The 17,462-nt window shown below is 40.1% G+C and overlaps 1 protein-coding gene across 1 annotated transcript in view; it reads left to right on the plus strand.

Moving 5' to 3' along the window:
* Window positions 1–723: 723 nt before the first annotated feature.
* Window positions 724–17,462, plus strand: part of CDH8 (cadherin 8) — a 139,050-nt gene continuing 122,311 nt past the window's right edge. The window contains exon 1 of the mRNA XM_053952997.1: window positions 724–1,029. Coding sequence (XP_053808972.1) covers window positions 778–1,029 — 252 coding nt within the window. The 5' untranslated portion in view covers window positions 724–777. The remainder of the gene's footprint in view (window positions 1,030–17,462) is intronic.

Here is a 17,462-nt window from a genome sequence, read left to right on the forward strand (position 1 = left end):
TGGTGCTGCTGAGAGGTGATGGCTGAACAGACAATGGGCTGCTGGAGCCTTGTACACTCAGGAGTTAGTTTGTTTTTTTTTTTTTTTTTCTTGTGGAGGAAAGGAACATGAGAATGCAAGAACGTTATTTTGATTTGCTTGTGTGACAGAATATGTGCTTGTAGTTGACCACATTAACAGTGCAGGGTAGTGACAAGGTTGGCAGCTGCTTCAGACCCTCAGATGAACTGCAAGATCCCAGAACAGTCTGGGTTGGGAGGGACCTTCAAGATCCTCCATTTCCATCTCCCTGCCACTGGCAGGGACACCTTCCACTAGACCAGGTTGCTGCAAACCCCATCCAGTTCTTAGGCCTGAATAATTTCCTAAGTGCGTGTAATCATTTATCTGGGTCTTCTCTCGGTGTTTCAGGCAATGAAAGAATACACAGAATCAATTGAACTATGCAATAATATTATGAACTACAAATTTAAACCCTAACATGGCTTATTTATGATATAAAAGTAAATAAGATGTTTCAGAGTGCTTTCCTAAGCTCTTTAGTCAGTGATTTGAACTTTCTTTTTTTCTTTCCCCCACCAGGAATCTTTAATGACTGGAAAACTCAATGGATCATGTTTTTCTCATCTAAGCTATTTTTACATTGACTGTGCTGTAAACACATGGAGGAGCTGTAAGTAAATGTTCTGTACTGCGTGATGAATTGGATTGCTACAGTCTGGAGGAAAGCAAAATAATAATTTCATTTCTGTGGTGATTTGCGTAGCTTGTGGTACAATGCCAGAAAGACTAACGGAAATGCTTATGGATACGTGGACTCCATTAATAATATTATGGATTACTGTCCTTCCTTCCATTTATATGGCTCCAATGAATCAATCTCAAGTACTACCAAGTGGATCCAGTACAGGACTAAAAAGACTAAATGAAGAACAAAAAATTTTGCACCGTTCCAAGAGAGGCTGGGTTTGGAATCAAATGTTTGTATTGGAAGAATTTTCTGGACCTGAACCAATCCTAGTTGGCCGGGTAAGGCAAGATTTGGGTTTTTTTTCTCTGAATGTATAAATGTGTGACATGAGAAGGTCCTCAGCCATTCAGACTCTTCTAAGGAGTTTCAGACTGAGGTGCTTTGTGATTCCAAAATAGTTCTCTAATATCCATAGATTTGTGCTTTAAATGTACCTGATTGTAAGGACATGATTTCCTAGTTAGCTAACCTGCTATTTCCAACAAAAAAAAAATGCATATTCCATTTGTCAAAAAGCCCCACAAGCGCATTCACATCCTTTCTTTTGTATCATTAGTCACCACTCCTTACTTCTGTCAGCTGAAGAATTTTACCAAAGCAGCTCTTTGCAATATAGTCCTGTGCATTCCTAAAGATTGTTACACCTATAGGTCATTTTCTGTCTCCAGTCTGATGAATCAAGTTGTTTATGCTCTGAGGATTTTTAAAAAACAAGAACCAAAAAGGAAAGTGGGGACTGTACAGCAAATTATGAGGTCCTAGTTTATATGGAGGTCTATGCACATATATGGAATTACATTATTGCCACAGATTTTGTAATTGAATGTCAAAGTCAGGAAGATAACACAGGGCACATTATCATATTTTTCAGTGTCACAGCTTTTCTGCTGCCCTAAAGCTTTGCTTGTTGCCGTGCATTAGCTTATTCTGTAGCTCAGGGTGTTACCTCCAGTTAGTGAATCAGCCTTGCACTTGTATGAGCCATCTGTATCCATCAGGGATGAATTACCCTCAGAATTATTCTTAGAAAAGAATGATCTGTTCATAAGTGCATGTTTGGCAGTGAGCAGGTATAAATACCTTAATTGTTTATCACTAAAGTTCAATTCCCACTGAAGAACCAAGTGCATTGTTGTCTTACTAGCTGTCTACTGAGGTTGAGTAAAAAAAAAAATCTAGACAAACTATGGATAACAGTTAATTTCATGGTAATCTTGGAATTTCCATGGATAAATGAATAGCATATAGTATAATATAGGGACTGTCAATAGCTCTATTCAATTATTGAAGAGAACACAGATCAAGTGCATTTCCAAATCTTCCCTAGTGTAGCCACTTTCCAGGTGAGACTCAGGGTCAGGAGGTGTAATGAGCTTTCTATCCAGGGACTTTTGGTGCTGTGTCAATTTACATTTATATCAGGTATTGGTATCTGTTCTCATTTGTTTCTCTGGGGTTAGTAACATATTTCAGTTTCACAGAGACAGCAATGTGCATATTTCACATCTTAAAATGTTTTATTCAACCCATTCTTTCTGGAATATTTTACTTGAGCTTTTAAAATTATTTTGAGTAGCTGGGGAGAATCCTGGGTTTGTACATTGTGGTATTTTGATTTTCAGGGTATATCCAGGTCTAAATATTTCTACTATTTTAAGGGTTTTTTAGGTGGTTATAATATCCTGAATTGTTTGAGTCATTGGTGAATAGAAGTGGGTAGGTTAAACTAAGCCAAACCAAGGAAGACATTATCCCATCTTCTTCTGGCATTTTAAATAGAATTAGCTAAAATGCTGTGACAATCTATTTGTTGAGGCTGCTGCATAATTAAAACACTGCATGTTATAGACGGAAATGAGCAAGAAGCAAAGTTTGTTCCCATAGGGAGGAATTTTTGGTTTATTCATTAGAACAACATAGAATATTTTTGGAATTCTTCTCTCTATTTTTTCTCCCTCTCCAGAAAAATCATCCATATTTCTGACTTAGTTTTCTTTCCTAAGGCTTGTGAGTATTAAGAGTGCTTTCAGGCTGGTGGGCAGCCAGTGGGAGCAGAGGTACTCCACAGCTTTCAGAGCTGCTCTTAATCCTTCCTGACTGGAAAGCAGAGACTCCCTCAATTATACTTCTTGGCAATCCTTCCCAAAACTTAAGGGTGTACAGAATGTCACAAGCAAAATGCTTTCCTTTTCTGTGAAGTTGGGCTGTGGTTTGTCCTCTGTCACCCTCATTGGTTTCTTATCCGCTGCAATTTAAAAATAACCTCCTTTTCAGAACTCGCAGTAGGTTTGCACTTACCTGGTTCCTCCTCCTGGCTTTTCCACTTACACTCTTCCTCCAGCCTTGTGAGGTTTTTCCCTGGCAAAGGATTTGCACACCTGGGGTATCTCCTTCATTCTGGGACTTTATTGACTATTTTTCTGCCCTATGACTTACCTCGATTTTCTTTTTTCCTCTTTTGCCAGACTTTGAATGAAGGACACTCAGTAAAACAGGATATAGCGAGTGCAGAGAGGCTTAACATTGTGGAGAGAGTGATATCAAATGTCTGCCCCATTTTTGCTGCATTTTCTGGATGGAAATGTGCTTTTGTCCTGTTATAGAGTCAGTATTGTTTGCTATGTGCTTTTTACATGTTGAAAGTTCTTGTATAATCTTCAAACAAATCTTTTATTTGGTGGTTAATTGCTTCAAAGAAAACATTCTAGAAGCAAATCTAATTATGTAGATCTTTGTTGCAATTTTTGTCTCTACACTGTTGTAGAGTGTGCCTGGTGCTTTTCATAGTCATGTGCGTTTTGTACAAACATTTAATTAGGTGCTTTGGAGAATAAATACAAAAATAAGTTTTGCACAAACAGAAACAATACACACACAAGCAGAATTTGTTTTATGTTCTCAAATGGACCTTCAAAACCCACTGAAAATTCAGCTCTTAAGAACTGCTGAGAATAGAACTGATACTTAAGTAATGGTTTTTGTGTTAGTGGGTGGAAAGGCACTGAGTAGAAGCATTTGGTTCTAATGGAATTGATGGAATTTATCAGCAAAATAAAACTGAAAACTGAGATTAATTTTATAGGGTACAAACAGAACACAAATCACTTTGCAAATAAAAGCCTGAATGCAGAGTCTGTGAGTTCCTCCTGTTGGTTCAAAGGGTCTCATACCAAAGTTTGTGAAGTGCAGGGAAATTTAGCAAGACAGGATTACCGAGGTCTGTGGTATCTTTTATTAAACTGCTCAGTTTTTCCAGGGGAAACAGCTTCCAGACATAAAGACTTTTCTCTGGAGTTTTAAGTGTTGCAATGCAACTGCACACACTTCAGAAGTGCTTGTTCATTGCTGTTCTGCATGGATATAGAGTAATAAATGCATTCCCAGTGTATTTGCTCTAATAAAGGAAGTAAACTGTGGTGAGACTAATAGGAGGAATTAATGTGAACACCTTTGAAAGTGTGGTGTCTTTCTTCAATGACTCAAGTAAAGGACCGGAGCAAATCTTTTGCTTTCATTCTTGAACCTCTTAGAATGAATCTGGGCAATATGCACTTTTAATGCCAGTTTTTGTCATTATGTTTGGTAGGATCAAGCTCAAAGTGAGCAACTCTACTCGAGTTCACACATCTGTAAAGAAGTGCTTTCTGAATTTATGAGATTTCCAATAAAAAGCCACAATTATTCTAGGTTTTAACTTATTTTTGGGGGGCTATATTCATATGGCATTTATTTTGCCACATGGTATTTTCATAGAATCATGGACTAGAATATCCTGTATTGGAAGGGATCCATCAGGATCATCCAGTCCAGCTCCTGTCCCTGCCCAGATGCCCAGCAATCCCCCCTGAGCTCTGGCAGCCTTGGGGCCGTGCCCATTCCCTGGGGAGCCTGGGCAGTGCCAGCACCCTCTGGGGGAAGACCCTTTCCCTGATATTCAGCATAAGCATCCCCTGGCACAGCTTCATGCTCTCTGTCCCTCCTTTGGACATTCTCTTTATGCTTTATACCATTCTTATTAAATTCTATATCATCTGATTCATTCTATATTATTCTGATTTATATTATTCTTACTAAAGTAAGTCCCATAATATTTTGATCTGCACATGTAAAAATCTATATGTGCATTTTGAGAAACCTGCAAAGTAACCTTTTTTGTGTTCATGCAACACACATCAAATGAGTTTGGGTTTATTCCCACCAATAGAATACCGAGTGACAGATTTGCAAATACCCTTTTGTACTTCATTCCTTTTTTTTCCCCTTCACCCACAGAAGCAGGTACATACTTTGCAAAGCTTCTGTGTCTCCTTTAGAAGCCTCCCCATCCTGCACAGTGCTGTCAGCAGCTAGCAGCCTCCCTGTGGCTGACAACCTCATTCAAGTGTAGAGTGATATGTCTTGTGACACTGCATGCTGTCCCTCTGGACTTGATTAGTTAGGTAGAACTTCCACTTGCTATACACTGCTGCATCTTCTCCATCTCCTCTGCATGCTCTTACAGCACCACGGCAGATGTGCTGTGAAATCTGGGCTCTAGCAAATGCCACTGTTCTTTCACAGGAGACAGCCTCCGAATTCACAATGACATAGGTAATAAAGTGAAAAAGCATGAGGAAGCTGCTTTTGGGGTACTGCAGCTCCTGTTTTATGGAGCATGTGTTGTTCATGATGCTTTAAACGGGTTAGGACCTGGTTTAATAGAAGTTTTTAAGCAAAACTCTGGGATAGTCAATGTAATAGCAGTTGTTTTTAATTAGACTTATAGAATGTGCTCAGTTAGGAGGGATGCACAAGGATCATCCAAGTGCACCTTCTGTCCCTGCCCAGACCCCCCAACAATCCCCCCTGGGCATCCCTGGCAGCGCTGTCCAAACACTCCTGGAGCTCTGGCAGCCTCGGGGCCGTGCCCATTCCCTGGGAGCCTGGGCAGTGCCAGCACCCTTCCTGTGTCATCTCTCCAGCTTTTTGTTCCAGCCTGTCCATACACTCAGGGTGCTCCATCCATGCTGCAGAATCTGTCACTTGTTTGGCTTTGTTAAACCTCACAAAGCGTGGGGAGAACGAAAGAGGCAATGAAGGCCACAAAAGTTGTTTGTTTGTGTTTATGTTCTCTGGCTTACTGCTAAATGAATCCAAATTTAGGTCAGACACAAAAATCCACCAGCAGTCACTCAAGTTGGTGCTGTCTGTGTCCCACCACTCCACTGGCAATACTTCCCAGGTTGTCTCAGAATCTCCCCCAGACTTTTTTGATTTCCCTGTTTCCAGTCCCAAAAAAATATTGCCTGTTTTGTCTGTGATGAGAGATTTGGGAAGTGAGCGTGGCAGGGAAGAGCAGCCCCTGTGGCACATCTATGCCTGGTCACCATCTGGAGAAGGTGCTCTGAAAATCCTGGATGGGAGGAAACCAGTGAGACTGTATTGGTGAGGCTCAGAAAGCAAGGCCAGGTTGTGGTGAGCTCAAGGAGCTTTTCCATCCATGACTGCTTCTGACTTCCCTGGTTTGTGTCTTTTCACTCTGTTCAATGCAGATTTTCTTGTATGGTATGTGGGATGAGGGAGCTGGGCAACTTTTGCTGTTTGGAGCAACAGAGATTTTCCCCTTGATGTCTGGGGCTTGGGTTCAGGGCTGTAGAGGAGAAACAATTTTCCTGTAGGAGGAGCAGTGGACAGGCATCCTGTTCTCACATCAAGTGCTTCAGGCTGAGCTGCTGTAAAACCCAAACCTGGAAATGCAGAGAGCACTTATAAAGTGCTTGGAGCTGTATGTTCTACATTATCCATGCTCTGTGCAATCCTTGATTTCTTCACCAACATGCATTTTCTATCTTCACCAGGAAGTGGTAAAACGTTACTTGTTTAAAATCATGACTAGTTCTGTTGAAGCACAAGTGATGCAAACAGGTGAAATAAATAAGGTTTTAATTAAGCAAGTTCCTTCCTCACGTTTTGCTTTTCATTCCCGCCCTGAGCTTGTGATTATGATGGCTGCCTAAAAATACTCTGTACTCAAGTGATGCAAACCAGAAATGTATATAACTAAGGCTAGCAGTATTTTGAGGAATGTATTAAATGTTGTTTCAGTGAGTGAAAAAAAAATCCTTGTGACTTGTAGGAGTAGCAATGTCCTGGCATGTTTCATAGGATTTAGCATAATCCTACATTAATGTTTTGGTAGAGTTTTCACAGAACAGCAATCACAACACCATATTAAATAGATTCTACTATGTTTTTTCTAATACACACTTGTATGTTTTTCTATGATTTAAATGCATGCCATAAAATATTCAGTATCTGAAATGCTGCAAAGTCAACATTGCCTTCTGAGCCTTAGATTTTTGTTGTTGTTTTGCAACCATAATTACACACTAATTTTCCTGCTTAAGTTTAATAAATTCCCAGAAGCTGAAATGTATCAATTATTTTGTTACTGTATTCTTTATGAAAAATATGAATTCCCCCTGCCTTTTGTGTGCTTGAAAGGGAAGAGGTGACTGTGTACTGCACAGAATGCTCCAGTTGGCATCGTCTCAATCAGCTTAGTAAGCAGGAGTAGAACTAGCTAAGAAAAACTCTCTGTAATTAAATGTTACTGCAAAGAAAATAAACATAGCAGGCAACATTTTATAGAAGTCTGTTAAAAGTTTTGGTTTTAAAAAAAAATATTCCTGAGCCTGCACAACTTTCATCTGTTTCTTTTTTAACTGAGAACAAGAAGAAATTTCAATATAAAGCATAAATTTAAGCAAGAACAGTTTGACTGACCCAACAGTGTCTACATTTTCTACTACAGTGTAAAAAAAAAATTTGCTGATTTCTCTAAGATTTAAGAAACAAGACATATCTCCAGACACTGAAAATCTCATTTCTGTATATTTCTGGGAGTATTACTGAATACAGTTGAACACTTTCATACTCCTTCATCTCCAGCCTGGGGCATGATATAACCACAATTTAAGCAGAGACACAACTTAAACCCCTTGAACATCAGCTATAGAACAGGACTTGTAATAACTTCAAAGAGGCTTTTTATCAGTTACTTATGAATCCAGCATCTTAAAGGGTCAAACTGCAAAACACCAGGCACCTCCTCAGCTGCCTGTATTTTCTTTCATGCAGTAGGAAAATGTCTATGATGTGAAGAATAAATTAGAAGTTGGGCAGGGGTTTTGCTGGTTTTGTTTGTTTATTTTTTGTTTTGTTCTCTTTGGGATTGGTGTTTTTTTTTAAATTTCCTTTTTTTAAAATAAAACCGGATGGTATATGTTACTCTAGCATTATTCACTTAAATTTCTTGGTCATGTTTTTCTAGAGCCACAAAAATTTCTGGTATTCTGAAAAAAAGAGCAGCTAATATTGAGCATTTTGTTTGTAAAGAATTAGAAGCTTGTGTGCTTTTCAATATATTGATCTGAAAACTTTATCTTCCTCTCGGTGAAATGTTGGCTGCATGCAAAATGCTGAAGTGACACTATGAAAAATTGAGTTGAGTTTTTCCCATGATATTCTGAGATGCTCTATGATTGTTTAGTCTTTCCAACATTGCTTCAGTAAATGGTTTTCAATTTCTACCTGTAGGGCTCACCCCTCGTGCTGTCAGGATGCTTCAGTTCCAGCTGTCAATTTAACTACCAATTAGTGCCAATTGTGAGGGGAGTTTTTTGCTAAAAGTTTGTCCTTGCTGAACTTGACAAGCATATTTCCCATCCATCCATGAGCTCTCAGGTAGCTGTGATTTCCCAAAAGTGCTGGGATGTGTCTTTCAACCAATAAAGTGAAAGGGAAATTTTATTGTTCTCAGGTCCAGATAGGATATTCCTCAATGTGCCATGGACATTGGCATGTGACAAAAACATTAATTTTGTATTAAAATGAGAGAATCCTTTGGTGGCTTTAGGCTTCCAGTAAGAGCTGTGGAGCTCAAGTGGGTGATACCTCATGAACTGAGCCACACCTAAGAAAGGCTTTGTAGCTGCTGGGCAGCACTGTCTTTTTTGGATGTAATAAATGTACAATCACAGGAATCACAAGAAAAATAAGTTTTTGAGTGCAAATAATGAGAGTGAGTTTGCATAAATCTTGTTTCTTGAAAGTTCTGTTTTAAAAGTTGGGTTTTCTTCCTATTCTGGTAAAGTCAAAAAAGAAAAAGGGAGCCAGAGTGTGTGTGGTGCAACAGACCAAGGAATTCACAGCTGAGGGTCTTTTGTTTGGTGTTTGGCTTTTTGGTTTTGGTTGTGGGTTTTTTATTTGACAAAGCCAGGGATGTTGATGTTTGGCAAGTCAGTTTCATTGCAGAAATAATTTGCTAAAAATAAATATTTTAGGCAGCATTTAAAGGCAACTATTATTTGCAAGCAATGTGTGAGGCATGTAGAATTGTAAAATAAATGCAGATAATTTTCCTAAAGATATTTAGGCAAATATTAATATGTTTGAATAGCCTCTCGGTGCTCCCCGAGGAACACCTGTAGTGATACAGAGTACTTCATAACTTTCCTTTTTCCTGGGGACTCCCTGTTAGTGTAAAAATTCCCCTGCAAGGATTTCTTTTAAAGCCTTTATTTTACAGCAGTCATGCCAGCAGCTAAGCAAAAGTAAGCGTAGCTCTCCCTGGAGACTGTCAATGGCATTCCTGAATTAACCGCAGGAATCATTAGGAGCCACAGAAGACATCCCTTTCCTTGCTCCGGGCCCTGAGCTCAGTAACTGCTTCCCACCCAGCCCCTGGTGAGCAGAGGCAAAGCTGAGGTTTGTTCCAGCCCAGGAATGTGCTGGAATAAAAGGCTGGCTCACAGAGCATCCCTGGAGGTGAGCAGAGCGCTGCAGGCGCAGCCGGCAAAAGGGATTTCAGAGCAGTTCAGCGGCCCCAGCCGTTTGCTGGTTTCCATCCAGAAGCCACATTAGCTAATCCTCCTTTCCCTGGCCGAGGGAACCACGTGTGTGCAGTAGGGGCACTGCTGCCGGGGAGAAAAGGGGATTTTGGTATGGGCAGAACCGGTGGTGGGCACCCAGCTGTGCAGCACACGGGGCACAGAGGGGCTGAACCAAACCACACCTCTTCCAGCCCGATGTTTTCTAAGGCCATCGTGCCACAAGCATCATCAGGATCTATTTAACATTTTATTTTGACATGTTGTACACCCAACGCAAGCAGTAAGGATTTTAAAACAAATGGGCAAAACCACTGTATGATTTTTTTTTTCACTTAGTTTGGGATAATTGGCAGCAGAATTGGTGCAGCATGAACCTGTGAATTAAAGCATGATGCAAAAGGCTCAGAATCTCCTAGTGCTCACCTCAGAGAGCTTATTAAAAATCTGCTGTTTTTATAGAATAAAGTTTCTAAATGGAATTGCTGACATACTTGCTCTCTTGCTATTCCCTTTTCAGTCTTATTGCCTTTTTTCTAAATTTTAAATTGCCTGTTTTTCAGGCCACCTGTTCTCTAATTATTATGCAGCCTATAGCATTTCACATAGACCACTGGCACACTTTGCAATTCCTGGTGTTGTCCTGCCGTACTGACAAGAAAATACAATGTCCAGAGGCAAAGGGAAAATGCTTGTACTTCTTTCTTCACATAAAATCGTCTGAAACAAGACTTAGTGCCAACACAATATTTCCAACTTGTTCATTTATTTCTGCTAATTAATGGGTCTTGATTATGCTGTTGGCTATCCCACATGAACTGACAGCAAGTGCTCTAAATGTACAAGGGCTTTTTATTGAGTTTTCATATGAACAAATGGGAGTTATTTTAATCATTTAAATCACATATCAGGATTTTACTTGGTCTGTAAGACCAAATTTAAACTATGGGTTTTTTTAAAGAAATCTCAATGTAAAACTGCTTTTTGTACAATTTTAAAAAATGTTGCACATATCCTCAAAGCACCCTCACCATGAGGACTGGTGCACCAAGAAGCAGTAAATGTGAAAGCTGTTAATGCTGCCATTTATATCAAGAAATTTTGGCTAAAATTTCAATCCATTTTGTTGAGTAGGAGACAATTCCAGCCTCAAAGCTGTTGCTGACTAATTGAGATATGTCATTTATTAATAACTGAAATGAGAGATAATAACTGAAATATGAGTATACTTCAATACGTTGAATATACTGGCCCAGTGGAGTTACCACAGCTCAAAATTAAGGAAAGAAAATGGACAATACTAAATTGTCAGGAAACATTAGGCTCCTTTTTCTGTGCAGAAAGCAATGGCACTGATCATTCCATTACATAATTATTTTGTAATTGATCTGAATTCTGCCCTTCCAAAAGACCACCTGCTTATTCCTGTCTATCACTGATAAGCCAAGGACTGCATGGAACTGAGCAGTCTGGATGCAAGACCAAATATTTGGATTTTTAAGGGGATTTTTCAGCAAATGTTTCTATCTAAATCAAATGCATTCTGCACAAATCCTGTTGTAGGCAATTCTCTGAGGGGGACAGACTGATGGATAGTAAAGCAAAACTTTGCTCTGTCAGGCTGGAGGTCACTCCTGAGAGAGTAGGTTCATTGCAGTGCTTTGAATGGGGGATGAAATGCATGTGTTTTACACTCACAGAGTGAGAAAAACCATAGCATGGCTGAAGCAGGATTTATCCCACAGACATCAGCTATTCAGAATCAGGAATACATCTGTAATTCTTGCTGAACAACTGGGTAAGACAGGAGATACTTTTCCAACTCTAAACCAGGCTCTGTTTTCCAGTTTCACTAGGCATCCAGTCCATCCTAATGTATTTAATGTAAAGTCTAAAATACAATTTATGCAGGGTCTGGTGGAGCCAGGGTGGTGAAACAAAGAGAACTGACTACAGTGAGATGAAAACTGGTGTGTGAGCGGGTTGGTAGGTGTGTAAGGGAATATTGAAGGGATTTTTGTTAAGGGGGACCACAATAACCAGTAGGGCAGGGGTTTCATTAGAGAAACTGTGGCTCTTTCTGGCATGAAGTAAGTGTAGGAGCACAAGAAAATCACTTCTACTTGTCAGGTAGAATGGCCACCCTGAGCTCAGCCCAAAGCTTCTCCTGTGCAGGTGAGCAATGCCAGCTGTGCCAGCCTTTCCTGCCAGCAGAGCTGCTCCATCCCTCTGCTCCTCCTGGAGCCTCCTCTGGGCTCTGTGCAGCAGCTCCAGGTCCCTCCTGTGCTGGCCAGGCTGGGGCAGCTCTGCAGGTGGCTCTCAGCTGAGGGCAGAGGGGCACAATCCCCTCCCCTGCTGCCCATGCTGGGAGATCAGCCCAGGGTGAAGTTTCGTAGAAAGGTTTGGTTGGAAGGGAACTTAAAGCCCATCCAGTGCCACCCCTGCCACTGGCAGGGACACCTCCCACAGTGCCAGGCTGCTCCCAGCCCCAGTGTCCAGCCTGGCCTTGGGCACTGCCAGGGATCCAGGGGCAGCCCCAGCTGCTCTGGGCACCCTGTGCCAGGGCCTGCCCACCCTGCCAGGGAATAAATTTTTTCCTAATATGCAATCTAAACCTAAATGCATCAGTCTGAAGCCATTCCCCCTTGTCCTGTCTCTCCAGGCTCCTGTAAATAGTCTCTCCCCATCCTTCTTGTGGGCTTCCTTCAGGCACTGCAAGTCCTGTAGATTGATCCCTGTAATGTTTGTGACCTTTTCCATTCTTTTAGAAATGCTGCTGAACTTTTCTCTAGTGTCTGTGCCTTCATCCTCAATGCAGCAGGATTTGGAGCTGAAAGGGAAAGAGGAAAAAAAAAAAGAGAATGCACTGAAGGTAATTTTGCACGTGGTACCATGTTCTGCTTTGCAATAAGAAAAGATTTGCAGCCACTCAGAAATCCTTTATTTTATAATCTCCCCTATTGATCACACCTGTATTGAAATCCTGAGCGCGGGAGCTCAAACATTCTTTGCTTCTCAGAAATAATTGGGTTATCGTTTATTTCATCAGAGTATCAAAAAGGGGTAATGAGACATCCTTTAATCTTTAAAAGTGTTTTGTCATTGTGTGCCTTACCAACAGAACACTGGTCTGGATCCTTTGGAAGTGCAGATTGCTCATTAGGAATGCGTGCAATGAAATAGTTTAAGAGAGGGCATGTTCATCCTGTGTATTTCTAAATCTCCACTATTTTCAATTGACTCTTCATATGAAACATTTCTTGTTAAGGCTGTTTGGAGAGGCATAAAGTGTTTTGTGTACTAAATCAAAGCTGCTATGGTTTCACTTATAGGAATTAATGATGGGCCATGTAAGTAGAAAAGGTATTGTTGTGTATAACCTGTCACAGCCAAACTGGGGAAAGGTTTGTCCTTGCTACTGTTCTGGCCTTCTATTACAAAGAGCAGGAAGAACAGTCAATAACCACTTATTAATGATTTTCTCTGTCCTTTATTGTAGCTTCAGGTACATTAGGCTCTCAGTAATTATCTCATTCATAATCCTCCGTAACAAGTAATACTTTCTGCATCTTGTGAAGCATAATTGGAAAATATTTTCTTTGGATGTACACTATTTCTATCCTCTCTTTAATATAACTTACCCAAGAGTATCTTGCCAAGGAAAAATGAGCAAGCATAATTTTATACAGGTAATCAAATCTCTCAAATGTTGGCACATTTTCCTTTATCTCCATGGGACCAAAAGCCAACCTTCAAATAGACCTAGGCATTAAAGGGGAGAATTTCAGCACACAATTAGAACTCAAATAAGCTTGTACAAGGCAGCTTGAACAGAAGTGCTATTTTGAGTTATTAGTACTGTATTTCTACTACAGAATATTCCATTTGATTAATACAGAACTGCAAGGGAACATATATACACACACACTATATTAGTCTAAGTGCATGTGTTGTGTCTTTGTGTATATATAGATATGTCTAATACATTATTTAAACACTGGCTTATAGCAGGAGTTTACAGCTTTCTAAATAGTTCTATTTTTGCCCACTTAGAACTCCAAACCACATCTTGATGCAGGTTTTATCTTACTGTGCTGAGCAAAATAAATGTGAGGGGGAGGGAAATAAAGAAAGAAATCAGCATGTCTTTAGATTCCTTTCAGTTGCAATACCCAGCAGAACAGTTAATTTATTCCAAACTTTCTGACATAAATCACGCTGAAGGGGAGACAAGGAAGCCCTAAGGGACTGCAGATACAAAGCTCAGGACTGGTTTCAGGCTGAGCAGACACTTTAATCTGTGCTGGACCTACAATGAAACCTTTCAGCCTCCGTTTTTGTTGTGGAATTGAACATTCTCATTTCTATTCTCACTTATTTCAGTATCAAGGGCTCTGGTGACTACAGAACCCAGGGAAAGATGATACTGAGAGAGCATTTGAGTCCCCAGCTGTAAATAATTCACCAGGATTCTGTAGTGTAGTGTATAACCCAGCAAGATAGCTGCCATGTTCACTGCGCTTAAGCTAAAGGAGACTCTAGATGGCTCAGGGAAGATTTTTTTTTTTCTCTATTCTAGCTTAAAAGTTCTGCTTGACTTGAGTTTCATATTTAAATGCAGCAGTTGGTAATTCAGAATTTTATGGTGTGAATATGCCCATTCTTCAAGACCAGCTTCTGGATGATTTTAAATTCCATTTTCAGTTAGCTAGTTTATTCCACGGCTGTCCCATGTAAAGTCTGCTGATTGAGGTCAGAATTTGTTTTTTATGTGCTTGGGTCAAGATTTTTCTATTTCGCATTACCATGAAAATATCCACTGAGTTCTTCCAGTTATAACACTTGAATTCTAAGATAATATGCTTAGTGAGCCTTTTGTTAATTATTGCCTTAATTCACTGGAAAAACATTGGTAAAAATGGGATATTCAGAATTGGCTTTTTAAATCTGGTGCAAGTATGATTTAAAAAAACCCAAAAAACCCAAGAAAGACCAAAAGCCCTCAATACAGAAATTATATTTTTAGCCTGAGTTAAAACAGCAATGGAGATGAGGTGACTTGGTAATAGTTTTGATAATCTGCTGGGTTTATTGATGGAACAAGCTCAGATCACCTGTCTCTGTCTGGAATTTAAGCAAAGGTAGAAAGCACGTGTAACACGGCTTTGGTTTTGACCATATCCTGAGTCAGGCTCGTAGCTCAGGCCAGTATTCTTTCCCCAGAGGAGCAAGAACCTTCTTCCAAGGTCTCCTGACAGTCTGAGGTGGCTCTGTTCTGAAAATTCTTACCTTTGCACAGCAAAATTGAACATCGTGAGCAGAACTAAGACCAGGGATAAAGAGGAAAGTGTAACTGGGAAGGGAATTCAGAAGGGTGGGAGCAGCTGTTCAGCTTTCTGTCCTGCGGAGAGGAATTTCAAATACCTGCCTAATTATATGGTCCAAACAAAGATTGTGGACATTGTCAGCCAATTCCTGATTCTCTGGAGGTTGGCTGTGGAACTCTGTCCATCAGGCTCTCTGTGAGAGGGTGTGGCTGGTTTTACACCCCAGTGATGTAGAAGGCTCACGTTGGTGCAAAGTGATGGCTGGCAGCTCTTTCCCAGCCTTGGACAAAGGCATTTTGTTGTTTCAGAGCTAGAGAGAATCCAGGTAGAGTAGCTGAAGCTGCTGGTGGATTTCTAGGTCTTTGTGACTCTCAGAAGTCATCTGCCAATGTCCAGATTAGTGCTAGAGCTGACCTCACCTGGACCTGTGAGCTAAATGACCTGGGCGTTGCTTAGGAAATCGAATTTTGTCATCCTCTGATGGCACTTCTTCTTTGTAGGTGAGATGACCTCTAACACTCCTTATTTCCTCTCAATATTCTTTGAACTACACCTCAGACTATTTTATATATAGGTGATCTTAACATTAGTCAGTGTTTCCTGTGAAGCTTGCAAAGTGTTTGAGCCTGTCTGTAAATCAGGCACTGCAGATAAAAGAATGTGTATTTGCACATTTTGTCAGGTCTTGGGGTTGGATCATGTGTTCAGCTTTTAAAACACAAATTTAAAATAATGAAAAGCGCCCCCCTTAGAATGTAGACAGTGCAAAGGCCTCAGCAGGGAAGTCACAGGGATGGCACATTCCCTGGCATGAGTCAGAACATATGCAGTGCCATCTCTCTAAGGAGCTGCTGGGTGAGCTTGTACAAGTTCTGCATTATTTGCTGAGCTAGAAATGGTACCATGCACCTTTTCCAGCTGCATTGTGCCTCCCTGCTACCGAAATGAGCTTCCACAAACTTCAGTGTATTTGACATTTTTGTTGTGTTTTGTATCCTTTTGTCCTGTAAAACATTGTCCTTTGCACATTCAATTCCTTGCTCAGGGTCAGCTTCAAAAGGTTCAAGAACTTAGTGGAGCACTTCTGTGGTAATACAGGAAACCTTTGCTCCTCATACTTATTTTTCTCCTTCTCTGCATCGCTTTATGCTGATAAGGGAACTGAAGTTTGAGAGAGATAATTTTTTTAAAAAAATCCTTTGCCATTTATTTTCAATTTGTCCAAGTGCAGCATATCTGTGCTGACTTCATGTTCAGTATTATCATTAGGACAACTTAGGGAGTGGGGAGAATGGATTGTGGGAATAGCAAAAAGGAAGATTACAAAGGAATTAATCTTTATTTTTACTTAAAAAAGAAAAAAAGACCAGCTGTTCATTGTTATTTAAGACACTGGTCAGCCTCACAAATGGATGAGACTTCCTTTGTTGGAAATAGAAATTTCAGAAAATTAGTTTCTTTCTAAACTTAGGAGATTAATATTTGAGCTGAATAGAGACTCTGTGCTGTTGTATTTGTTTGTTTGAGACATCCATTGTTCTTGGAATTCTCTTGGAGCTCAGTGAACATTTGCATTACAACAAATACCTTTTATTACCAAGACTTTGACACAGCTGGGCAGGTCTGGAGCGGGGAACTTGCTGCTTCTCTGTTCCTCTTAGTATTCATCTTAATTCATCACACTGGGTTCATGTGGCATAAAAATGGGATGCACTTCACTGAAAATATGTGAATTTATCCTCAGAAATATGCAGTTGTGTGTACCCTGAGATGAGAGAGTCACTTTTAGTATCTATATTGGCTTTTCAAGCAGCAATAAAGGAAACTCTGCAATAATAACTGAGCACTTATGACTGGCAAACACACTCCTGCAGCTCAGAACTGGAATATGAATGGGCACCACAGGAGGTTTGCCCATTTCTGATGAAAACAGTTTTAACAGCATGAATTTATGAATCTACTCAGTGCAAATGAGAGTTTATTATGCTGAGGGTCCAAAAACGATGCTTCATTTATTAAATTAATACAAAAATGGTATTCAGATAGTGTTGGAGAGTTTTGTAGACCTTCCTGAATATCAGATCTGAGGCTGAAATCATTGACTTGGGTTATGGGAGGTAATGGAAAACAGGACAAGCTGCCAAAAACTTCCTATTCTTTGCTTGATTGAAATGAATGTGTATTTGGAACAGCACCTGTCACAGTTTCCCAATCTGTGCACTAGAGAAAATGGTGCTTGCCCATTTTGAAATTTCTGGATTTGTTTAATGAAAGCTTTCTGTAATTTTTTTTCTCTATAAAAAAGCTTTTGCCCTTTTCAGATTATTCCTCCACCACATGGGTCAGCTGCAGTTATTGCTGCAAGATTTGAAGCATTGACAACTACTGTAGTACAGTCTGAAGTAGCTTCAAATTTTGATGGGTATGGCAGAATTCATAACATAAAATTCAGGCAAATTTGATACCTAGTGCCACATAACTGTGAGTCTTATTGCCAGATTTGGATATCTAGTC

The sequence above is a fragment of the Vidua chalybeata genome, chromosome 11, assembly GCF_026979565.1.
Source record: "Vidua chalybeata isolate OUT-0048 chromosome 11, bVidCha1 merged haplotype, whole genome shotgun sequence".
NCBI lineage: Eukaryota > Metazoa > Chordata > Aves > Passeriformes > Viduidae > Vidua > Vidua chalybeata.